This window comes from Mixophyes fleayi, chromosome 7 (genome assembly GCF_038048845.1).
Source record: "Mixophyes fleayi isolate aMixFle1 chromosome 7, aMixFle1.hap1, whole genome shotgun sequence".
Lineage (NCBI taxonomy): Eukaryota > Metazoa > Chordata > Amphibia > Anura > Limnodynastidae > Mixophyes > Mixophyes fleayi.
In genome coordinates, this window is record NC_134408.1 from 127,330,347 (window position 1) to 127,342,821 (window position 12,475).

Consider the following 12,475-nt stretch of genomic DNA (forward strand, 5'->3'; position numbering starts at 1 on the left):
CCATTTTTATTTACTTCAAAATGTTCCTAATAGGCTGATGAGCCGAGTCTCAGCCCATGGGCTATAATTTACCAGCCACCCCCTGGATGTGAGATAGATAGATATATAGATAGATAGATAGATAGATAGATAGATAGATAGATAGATAGATAGATAGATAGATCCTTTTGGGATGAGGAAGGATTTTTTTCCCCTGTGAGGATAAACTGCCAAATGATAAACAAAAGGCTTTGCTTTGTCTTCTTCTGGATCAACACAATTTATGAAAAACTTGATGGACTTGTTAATGTGTTTCATAGCTTAGTGTCATCAGCAAATGAGGATAATATACTTTTATGGTTATTTATAAGGTCTTAAATAAACAAGATTGAAAATGACAGGGTCCTATACTAACCACAAACAACATATGCCCAGTCTGACAATGTTTCATTCTCTTCCCTTGTGCATATTTTTCCTCTAGATGTAGTAGACTAATATACACTATATGAACAAAAGTATTTGGCCACACCTGTTAATTATTGAATTGAGTTGTTTCAATCAGACCTGTTGCCAGAGTCATGTTGTATTCCAACATGACTGTGCCCCAGGACACAAAGCAAGGACTACAAAGGCGTTTGAGGAGTTCAGTGTGGAAGAACTTGACTGACCTGCACAGAGCATTGACCTAAACCCCATGGAACACCTATGGGATGAACTGGAATGGAGATTGCGAGCCAGACCTTCTCGTCCAACATCAGTGCCTGACCTCATAAATGCTCTACAGAATGAATGGGCACAAATTCCCAAAGAAACACTCAAACATCTTGTGGAAAGTCTTCCAACAAGAGAGGAAGCTGTTATAGCTGAACAAGGGGAATAGATATTAGGAAAATAGATAGATAGTTAGATAGATAGATAGATAGATAGCACTATGTTGGCACTATATAATAATAGTAAGTGAATGTTAATGGATAATAATAGAGAGAAAGAGAGAATTACAGTATGCTGATTTGGTTTAATATATATGCTAAATATTTATAACATCTACACAATATCTATAACACATGTTTTTTTAACCAATATATTTTCCTTTTTTCTGTAACTAAAACTATGTTTTTTAATTAGCTCATTTTAATGCCTAAAAAAATAAGTGCTAAATTTGTATTTTTCAGAAAAAGACAACAAAAACTTTGAGGAACCCAAGCTGGAGAAGGTTCAGTCTTTCAGTAGAGGCAGTTATCAGTCGAGCTTGCGGTATGCTTATCACAACTGATTTTGTTTAAACACTGCTTGAATAATAGACACTGGTGCATGATACATATATTAATTATATGCACAACTACTGTAATTATTGTATTTATGCGTTGATGAATGACTCTTTGCCTTTGCGTTAGCTTATTAATATATACCAAGACTCTTGTTGCTTAACACGTATTTGAAAACTGAACCCTAATACCTTACCTATAATTTCTAGGAAAAAAAGGTTTGTGTTAGATTTCTATATGCAGAAAGATTAAATAAGATAGGTACAATTATACAGTATGGAATCTTATACAATATAATCCATATACGTCATGCAGGTCATAACAACAATTATTATATATAAAACAAAATCTTTTTAAGTTTCCTTAACATTCTTCCTGTTTGCTTTAAACAGTCTTTGGGAATAGTTTTTCCATTTCTGAAATATTCTTTCCACAAATTTAGTTCCTGTTTGACAAATAAAACACTATAATGTTGTTATAGTAAAATGCAAGCTTTTCCTAAAGCATATTTTGCAAAATAGACATAGATTAAACACTGAAATTTAAATATAGACTTAAATTAAATGGAATGTGCTTGCTTTTTTCTATAACTATTTTGATAACAAGCATATAATCATTACTTATTTTAAATGTAAAAATATAGTTGTTATACATAGGGAACTGTTACAGTATATTGGCTCTAAAAGTATTTATAAAATAACTATAAATTATGTTAATAATGTTAAGTAAATATATGTTTCCAAAACATATCAATGAGAATATTGAAAACATATCAATTAGAAACATTAAGAGCTTGTACTGTACAGAATGTTTTATTGTAAAATCTCATAGTTTTTACAGGGTAAGACACATATTGAACAAAAGTTGTATTATTCCATATTGTTTACAGGAATATATATATATATATATATATATATATATATATATATATATATATATATATATTCTATTATTATTATTATTATTATTATTATAGCAAACTAATGGTCATTAGTGAAGGAATGTCACACTAGCCCACTTCACACAAAATCCTGGTGAGGTTGGAGGTTAAACCTTCATTTGTAATGTTACGTTGAACTACACTACTATTGTATTATTACAGTTGAAGTCAACAGTAGTAAAATGAGTACATTTATACTCATGTACTGCATGCATTTACCCTAATCTAAGACATAGTCTGATAATTTAGGTTATTGGTTTTATAATCCCAGGAAGAGGGATAGCCCCATTTCGTCTTTTTCACTCCAAGATGACCTTTATTGTTGGCTGAAATATATAAAGTGATTGACTGAAGAAGCAAATATACAGTATAACCTAGGTTTGACACAGATATTCTATTCGATTAATAAAATAAATGATTATATACCTATCCCATTTCTGGTTTTATTAGGCTTTATTCTACATGTCTATGTTATTTGCTACAGTATACCTTTTTATACCTTTGGAAATTTGTAATTTTATGGTGTCATGAGATGCTTCTTTCCCTTATCTATGAGGTTAAAGGTTAATTTCTGATACAAAATCTATCAATTCATTTCACATAAATAATTACCTATATAACCTGACTCTGAATGTTTTTTTTCCGTCGACTGGTGCTGAGTTTTCAGCCATACATGATCTTCCTGGAAGGTGCCCATGGTATAAGATGTAATAGTACAGTACCTAGATTAAGCATATATCTATACATTTTTATCTTCCAGTGCTTCTATTCGCCAACGCTCAAGATCTCAGCTATCAGCCATGGTCCCCAGTTCTGCATTTTTGACAATACCAGATGCATCTGAGCCATCTCAGTTTAAGGAGAAAGACAAAACTATAATGGTGAGACACATTAACTTAACAATTTGTTATGTAAAAAGGTAATCCAGTTAGCAAAGATTGAAGCTGAAAAACAATATATCTAATCCCAAAGTTTTTTCGGAATACATAAACAGCAAAAAGAATAAAACTGATAATATTGGGTTAATTAAAGACACATTAGGAAAAATAAATTTTAATCTGTGTTTACAAAGGAGGAATAAAATGGCAGCTCAGTAATTGATACACAACCATTTTATTTATTTTATGGAATACCTCTCAGTTCAGAGCCACACAACCAAAGGAATTTTTCTGTTTTCCGTTTCTATTTTTTTGGGAAGAGGAAGGATTTTTTCCCCCTTTGAGGATAAATTGGCAACTATTAAAAACAAGGTTTTGCTTTACTTTCTTCTGGATTAAAACTATTTATGAAAAACTTGATGGACCCTTTAATGTGTTTCATAGTTTAGTGTCATCAGCAAATGTAGACACTATACTTTCTTGCTAGGATATCTATAAGGTCTTTATCAAAAAAAAAGATTGAAATGACAGGGTCATATATAATAATCCCTGTGGATTACCACTAAAAGTTTATACCCAGTTTGAACATGTTTTATTCTTTTCTCTTTTGCATAATTTTCCTCTAGACGTAACACTCTCATATACATATATGTTATATTGAACGAACAACATTGAACGAAACCCAAATATATCACATCACTTGCACTACCAAAATCTAGTGTGAAACTTACCTCCTCATAAAAACTGATTGTGTTTGTTAGGTATACTTCATTAAACCATGATGGCACTGTGTTATTAGATTATTTTCTACAATATATTTCAGAACCTTCAATTAATTTGCCCACAGGTCTATAATTTCCTGGTTCTGATTTTGTTCCCTTTTTAAAAAATGGTACCATATCTGCTTTCCAATAATCTTGTGTCACTGCCTCACTTGTGAGTGAGTCTGTAAGTATAAGAAATAGTGGTCCATCAAAAACTGAACATAGTTCCTTTAGCACACATGGGTGGATGCCAGGTGCTTTATGTTTTAATCTTTATTATGCATAACTGCACCTTCCCCTTTTATCCTAGCTGTTTCTCAACCTGAAAAAAATTCTAGTATCAGACTAAATTTGAAATGCATTTTTAAGTCTCAATCTTGGTTCTGATCTACTGTCTCACATCTTGCACAGCAGTATTCACTCTCGAAAGGTTGTTCCTGCAGTGCATACATAGCACAAGATGTACATTACAGATGTGGCATTACAGATCATGGAACACATACTGTCTGACAATTTAGTCATCGTTTGGGGAAAACTGAAATGGAAAACGGCTTATGGTTACTTGTTGACAGAAAGCTAAGTAGCAGCACAGAATGCCAAGTAGCAGCTGCAAAGGCAAATATAATAAAAGCACAAAGGAGAACTTGAGAGGTTCAATTCAAAGTTCAATGCAAAAATTTGCCTAATTAACTTATTGTACCACTTGCCATACAGTGGACAAGAGGTCATAGTTTGTGAACGGAAGAAAGCAGGTTTCACCATCAGTATAAGAATTGGTTAAAGAGTTCTTTACTGTAGGGAGAACAGGATTAATCTGTGGAATTCCTTACCACATAAGCCGGTGATGGAAAAATCACTAACTGTATTTAAGAATTGATGGGATGCCTTTGTACAAGAAATTGTGCCTGTAGTTACAATTAGTAGAGGACATTATGGTGGTGAGCCATTCAGAGAATTTCTCTATTTTTTGGGGATCAGAAAGGTTGTTTTTTTTGTGAGGCAAAACTAGCAATTGTCATATTATTATTTTTTTTATTTTCCCATCCTGTGAGTCAACAAAGTTGGACTTTATGAAAGCTAGAATTTGGATTTTTTTCAACTTTAGTAATTATGTAACTATAGGAAAAAGGATTTTATAATGTGCTTTCTTGCAACGTCTTCCACATCTTGTCAGAGCTTAACAAGTTGGATGTATGAACTTTTCATTATGTAGAGTGGCGTTTACACCGCAATCTCACTGTATTAACTTTACAGAGGCCTCCTGCCCATATTCTGTGCTGCCTGAGGATCATGTTCATTCCTCTATCTGCCTCTCTCTCTGTGGTGTCCTGCTTGTCTCCATTTCCATTTTCATGTCATGACTAACGCTATCATAGGATTACATTATTGTGACAGGTCATTGACTCCCAGATCATGTTACACCATTCCATTAAAACAGTCCTGCCTCCATTGATATTTTATCGATACCAATTTAGTTTAAACTTCAGTGGTTATATTACAGGTACAGCAGGCTTTTTGTAGAGAAGACACATGATTGTTGGTAGTCAAAGTGTTTAGGTAAAATATCTGAACTTGGACGCTTTATAACTAACCTACATTCTATTAGCTGTGTAAAGGTAACATCAGTCACAAATTATTATGTAAAGAACTAATTTTCTGGAATCTTTTCTTCCAGAATATTGATGATGACAACGTGGAGCCGGCTCCAGTTGCCAGGATTTTGAAATACAATGCACCAGAATGGCCATATATGTTATTTGGTTCAGTGGGAGCTGCTGTAAACGGTGCTGTTAATCCTCTGTATGCTCTGCTTTTCAGTCAGATTCTTGGGGTAAGTACGTTCATTCTTATATGTTATTCAGACCATAAAATGCACAGAGGGGAAGCTCTCTACGTTTATACCAGAATTACCTTAACAGCATAAACTAATAAAGACACGGACACCAAATTAACGTTGGAATAAAATAGGATTTATTAAATGACTTAATGACGAAAATTAAAGGGAACTGAAAAAGCGGAAGAGAGCAGGGCAGTCAGCAAAACAAAACCAATAACGGTGGAAAGTTCAGACCACAGTACCACCAACCCAGGATCATACCTTATCTATTGGCCGGTGCTAAATATCTGTCCAAACATGTGATGACACCATGAACCAAAAGGGGGAGTAGTGACCTATAACGAGATAACCCGAGCACCATATGCAAACTTACCGACTGCACTGCTCTCCTACCTACACCCTAAGAAAGATATACCGCTACCCCTAAAACTGCAGGGTGAACAGGAGAAAAACCAGAAGCAAAGAGACTGCTCCTCTGGCAAACAGAACTATATATATTAACCTAGGCTACACCCCCTCTCGTGCACTATTGGCTACCAGGATATCTAGAACTTCTGACTGGATAACCCTTCAATAACTCACCCTCTAGATTTTAATTTCGTTACTGTCTGAAGGACACACTTCCCTTCTTTCATTCTTGTATGTTATTCAGAACCATTATTTCATTATTGTATGTTATTCAGAGCATTCTCTCATTTGTGTGTGCTATTTAGAACCATTCTGTGACCACTAGTACTCTCCTACTGCTTTGCTAAACAAATGTAGAAAAAGTGGCAGAAGGAAGCTGTACTCCATCTGCTTATAAAGATTCTAAAGGGAGTCATACTATCATTTATTAAGGTTTTTGTTCATTAAAGACTGTAACTCACAATCACCAGTTTTTCCTACCTCACTACAGGGAAGTGGGCAAGTAATCCCATCATCAAGCCCCACCCGCCTCAGTAAACACTGAGATACAGGGGCGTTATGATGGAGTTCACATCTTAACACCCCACCACTCCGTGGTTACGGAGATGGGCAGAGTTTGATGATGCAATGCAAGTCATGACTCTGCCCAACTTTCTGCAGTTAAGTCCTTTCTTGGAGAATCTCCTGCTCTCCGGAAGTTCTCCATCTAATCAGCCAGTCTGCTAGACACACCAGGAGAGTATGCAGCCATACATATGGGTACTATCGCTCCAGTGATAAATTGCTGAAATTATTTACATGATCAACTTTCTGCAGTAATTTACCTTTACTGGTAATCACTGCTTTAAATAACGAGCATTTTAATGGTGTTTTTGAGAAAAAAAAGTATATACAAATTGCTGCTTCATAGCAATGAACATGTTTTGTGTGTCAGGTGACTGTCAGATGCCATTGATTTAAATGCAGCTGCATTTTCAGTAGCATTTTATCGGCTGTGGTAAATCACAGCCAACGGATTGTTAGAGGAAAATCTCTGGTGTTACATCCACCAGGAGTCTCAGTTACAAAATTTTTGTCTTCTCTGCCTCCCGCTTTTGGATTATAACTAGGGTTTCCGATTTTCAGTTTATATTTATTGTTTATTTTTTGGGGTACTTAATTTGGGGGGTTCTGTCTTATTTTATTTTTTCAAATTTTTTTTTTCACATGCAAATCTGTTTTTTGCAATGTTAAAAAAATATATATACCATAAACATTAAAAGATTTATATAATTTGATGTTTATTTTGTTTTTTTGTACGGCAGGGCATAGAGAAGTGGGTGCTAGGCAAGAGATAAATGCCAGGGGACAGGATCCCAGTGGGGATAGTCCCTGTCACTATTGCCAATAAAAACCACAAAAAGAGCATAGTGAAATATAGTGGTTTTTATTAACACCGGTTACACAGGTTTCAAATTGCAGTACGGTGGGGTATGGCAGAAACAGCTAAGGAACACAGTGGATAACAGATGCAGAATGCGATTGTCCGCAGGACTTTACCACAAAGTGGTGGAGATGGCACCCAAGCTGCGACAGTCTGTTGAGCAAGGTACTGAAGATTCAGAGAACAGGTAGCAATAATATGCAAAGCGTTACCACAGAATAGTGGAGTAGACACAGTGGCTGTGATGATCTGCGGATAGATGTGCTGGAGTCTCAGAGAACAGGTAGCAATAATATGCAAAGCGTTACCACAGGATTGTGGAGTAGACACATTGGCTGTGATGATCTGCGGATAGATGTGCTGGGAACGTCAGAGAATAAGTAGCAATAATCTGCAGAGCGTTACCACAGGATACTGGAGTAGACACATTGGCTGTGATGATCTGCAGATAGATGTGCTGGGAACGTCAGAGAATAGGTAGCAATAATCTGCAGAGCGTTACCACAGGATACTGGAGTAGACACATTGGCTGAGATGATCTGCGGATAGATGTGCTGGAGACTCAGAGAACAGGTAGCAATAATCTGCAGAGCATTACCACAGGATACTGGAGTAGACACAGTGGCTGAAATGATTTACAGATACATGTGCTGAAAACTCAGAGAACAGGAAGCTAACAGGAGCCAGGGAACAGGAACAGCAACACAGGTAATTGGAACAGATGATCTGGCAAAGGTTGCTTGGGACAGGCAGGCTTATATAGTCCAGAAGCAGGTGTTTAAGCTTCCAGCAATAATGAGGCAGGTAAGAGCAATCTAAGTACCACAGTGGCCCCTGGACAGTGGTACTACAGGCAGGATACAAATATATACAAAGGTCCAACAAAGTACCTGCAGACAGAAGCTGCAGGATGCAGGTCGTGACAGTACCCCCTCCTTTAAGGGCGGATTCCAGATGTCCAATTTACCAGGAATGGTCAAAAAAGTCGGTGTCATAGTCCAGAATTGGACATGTAGTAGGCAAATCTTCATCCATGGGCAGAGAAGGTACGGAAACCATGTCCAAGGAATGCAGGGATCCCGAAGTCACACTTCTCTTCTTTTTACCTTTCTTTTTATGTCTTTTAGAGCGCTGTAGGAAATGGAGCAAATCAAACGATAACCTCAAAGTTGGAGTAGCCAGAGATAAAGAAAGTGGCATAGATACAGCACTGGGAGTGGAATTGGCAAGTGCTGGGGCAAATTCTTTGATCACTGCATTACTAAAAAGCTGCAAATCAGACAGGGCGGGATCTTTGGTTTCAATGAAGGGGCTTGCCCATTCCAGAGCTTTCCCTGTAAAGTTAGATAACAGGTAAAACACTTGCTTTCATTGGGTATCTAGGAGGTCGGGTACAGAGGGAAAATAAGATATACAAAATTTAATAAGAGCATTAAATTGCTGTATATCCCCATTGAAGGTAGGTGGTGGGAAGTCTGGAACAGAGGATGAATTCGGCTTTGCATGAGACATGGTCAGCTCGAGTTGAACATACGTTTCTGGGGACTCGGACAGGACACCCTTTGCAGAAGACAGCCCGGACTGGGCGGACAACTTGACAGGAGTCCCAGAATGGGCGAAAGGCTTGGATGGAGGCCCGGACTGGGCACCAGGCTGGGATGGAGGCCCAGACTGGGCACCAGGCTGGGATGGAGGCCCGGACTGGGCAACAGGCTCGGAAGGAGGCCCAGACTGGGCAATAGGCTCGGAAGGAGGCCCAGACTGGGCAACAGGCTCGGAAGGAGGCCCGGACTGGACACCAGGCTTGGAAGGAACAGCACTCTGAGAAGCCACAGAGCAGACAGCATTGTGAGAAGCCTCAGAGCAGACAGCACTGTGAGAAGCCTCAGAGCAGACAGCACTGTGAAAAGCCTCAGACCAGACAGCACCAAATGGTAACTCGCGCTGAACCGCATGGAATGGCAACTCGGGCTTAACCGCATGGATTGCCAACTCGGGCTGAACCGCATGGATTGGCAACTCGGGCTGAACCGCATGGATTGGCAACTCGGGCTGAACGCATGGATTGGCAACTCGGGCTGAACCGCATGGATTGGCAACTCGGGCTGAACCGCATGGATTGGCAACTCGGGCTGAACCGCATGGATTGGCAACTCGGGCTGAACCGCATGGATTGGCAACTCTGGAGCGAACTGGAGGGACAGGACCCTCTCTGGAGATGACTGGAGGGACAGGACCCTCTCTGGAGATGACTGGAGGGACAGGACCCTCTCTGGAGATGACTGGAGGGACAGGACCCTCTCTAGAGCAGGCTGTAAGGGCAGCGCCCTCTCGGAAGCAGACAATGTCTCTGGAATGGAGACAGAAGCTTGTGAATCCGCACTGGAGACAATGGCAGGAGATTCTGCACTGGAGACAATGGCAGGAGACTCTGCACTGGAGACAATGGCAGGAGACTCTGCACTGGAGACAATGGCAGGAGACTCTGCACTGGAGACAATGGCAGGACCGGATACAGCGGATGGCACCTCAGAGCTGGAGGCAGTGGATGACACCTCAGAGCTGGAGTCTGGGACTGGCACCTCGGGAGCAGGCGGCTGTAACTAGCGTAATAAATCTCATCCCAGGGAGTGGAACAGGCTGAAGTGTGGAAACGGGAGGCACTGTGTAAATAAATCCGTAATGAGGGGAGTAAACTGGAGACAGTTCTGTAGAAGGTTGTGATCTAAGGAGTGGACAGTCTTGTAAACAATGTACATCACTGGCACAGTAAAGACATAGTTTATTGTTCCTTCTGCGCAATCGTTCCTCCTCTGTCAGGTGAGGGGCGTGGAGCACCTGGGAACTGGAGTTTGCTACACTGTGCTTTTTAGTTGATTGCAAACGTGTAGAGACATTGAGAGGTGCCACTTGTACAGATAAATGTAATTGTTCCCTAGGTGGATCCAGTACCAGGCAAAGAACTCTTGACTCCACGTTATTGCAAGATAACTTTCTTCCTGGAAAAAGAATTTGTCACTCCACAGTTGGCATCGGAGCAAGAAGTACTTGGAATGGAAACTGGAAGTTGTTTAAGCACTTAATTAGCAAAGAGGATACTTGAGAAATTTGAGAGCGTAGCTGGAGAATGTCCACTTGGAGCATCTGGAGAAGGGGAATTTCATAAGAAATAGTAGCCATCGTCTCAGGACGTTGAATGCTGAGTAAAGCCAATACTCAGGTATCCTCAAAATAAGTATGGAAAGCGTACAACAGCAGGCTCAATTTATGGCCAGAACATACTGTCACGATTCCCGTTCTTCATGCTGGATCTGTTTCTTCTCACTCCCCTGTGCGTGCAGCAGATCTGCTCAGGAGTGTCACTACGCTACTTCCTGCACAATATAAATACAGTTGTACCACTGTGGGTATTACCGTGGTGAAGTTCCTGGCCTGAACTGCCACAGGTTCTTTTAAGATTTACAGAGGAAAAGATTTTGCGTCTTCAGTTTCAACTGAAAATGCCAGGAATGTCCTTAGTTGGATTGTTCAGGCTTTTCCAATTAAAAACAAAGTTTCAGAATCCCGAACTATAGCTAACTGAATCCGCTGCAAGTAAACCCAGGCGCCTGTGTGACTACATTGTACATGTACCTTCCATTCTTACAATGTATGGATAGAGTAGACATTAATATGTATGATTTACATAATTTATCCCACTTCTCACAAAGGATTATTTACTAACATGGGGTCAATGTTGTAGGCTTTAATTTGTGAGCAGGCCACAAATTAGAATGTAACCACCCTTTAAATGTACATCCATTCTATGGTAGATGCTGCTGAGCATCCTGATAGCCTTTAGATCACTGGCCAATCAAGAATATAAACCCTTATATGTTTTTGTGCCAATAGAACGTATGGGGGAGAGGGGAGAGTTAGGTTGGGAGCAGCAAAAATAATGGGTCTAGGGGGATAAAAATATATCTAGGCCTGAAAAGGTTCATATGTACACTAAACCATAGTAACCAATCAGACATTTGCTTGCATTGTCAAATAATTCTAGACAAAAAAGCTAATTGATGATTGCACATTTGAGCAATTTTAATAAAAACCATCATAGAATGTCACAATAATATGTATATAAATGCGTGTATATAAGGTTCATGGAGTCTGGATAACCTCCCTCTGCAATAGTTTATATAAACTCCAGGCCATGATTCCTGGATGATCACGGGAATTCAAGTACCAGCAGATTTTCTTCCAAATTTGCTGTCTGGAACAATGAGGGTTAGCTCTCCAAATCATTTTTCCATGTTCTTTAAAATGTAACTTGGTAGACTGTAACTTTCTATTTTCCCATTGTTACCAATAATCAAGCTTCCACTGTATGTTCTATCTGCTGACATTTCTTCCTTGTCTTACAGATCTTCTCCCTACCAGATGAACAAGACCAGAGAAATCAAATTGACGGCATCTGTGTTCTTTTTGTTCTTATTGGAGCAGTAACTTTTCTGACACAATTCTTGCAGGTAGTTATCTTTAAAATTTTGGATGCAAAGCAGTTATTGACCGTTGTCTGAGCTCTTACTGCATTCTTTTTCCAGGGATACACGTTTGCAAAGTCTGGAGAGCTGCTGACCAGGAGGTTGCGTAAGATCGGATTTCAAGCCATGATGGGTCAGGAAGTCGGATGGTTTGATGACCCTAGAAACAGCCCAGGAGCACTAACAACACGGCTTGCAACGGATGCATCACAAGTGCAAGGGGTAGGATGTCTAGAATATAACAATGATACAGAGTACGCCCACAATAATGAGTTAAGTGAAATGTCTCCACAAAGCTGCAACAATAAGTAGGAGAGAAGCTTGCAGAGAGCAGGAGCAGAAGGACATGTTGTAAATTGTGAGAAGGTTGACCATACACAGAGGAGAAACATAATACAAAAGCATTCTGTAAATCGAATCTCTCTTTGTTCATGGATATATACTGCATTTTACATATT

The 12,475-nt window shown here is 39.1% G+C and overlaps 1 protein-coding gene across 1 annotated transcript in view; it reads left to right on the forward strand.

Moving 5' to 3' along the window:
* The window catches only part of LOC142098157 (bile salt export pump-like), a 53,247-nt gene that overhangs the window by 26,681 nt on the left and 14,091 nt on the right, over nt 1-12,475 (forward strand). The window contains exons 18-22 of the mRNA XM_075180708.1: nt 1,152-1,233; nt 2,945-3,065; nt 5,502-5,657; nt 11,898-12,002; nt 12,078-12,239. Of these exons, the coding sequence (XP_075036809.1) occupies nt 1,152-1,233; nt 2,945-3,065; nt 5,502-5,657; nt 11,898-12,002; nt 12,078-12,239 (626 nt within the window). The remainder of the gene's footprint in view (nt 1-1,151; nt 1,234-2,944; nt 3,066-5,501; nt 5,658-11,897; nt 12,003-12,077; nt 12,240-12,475) is intronic.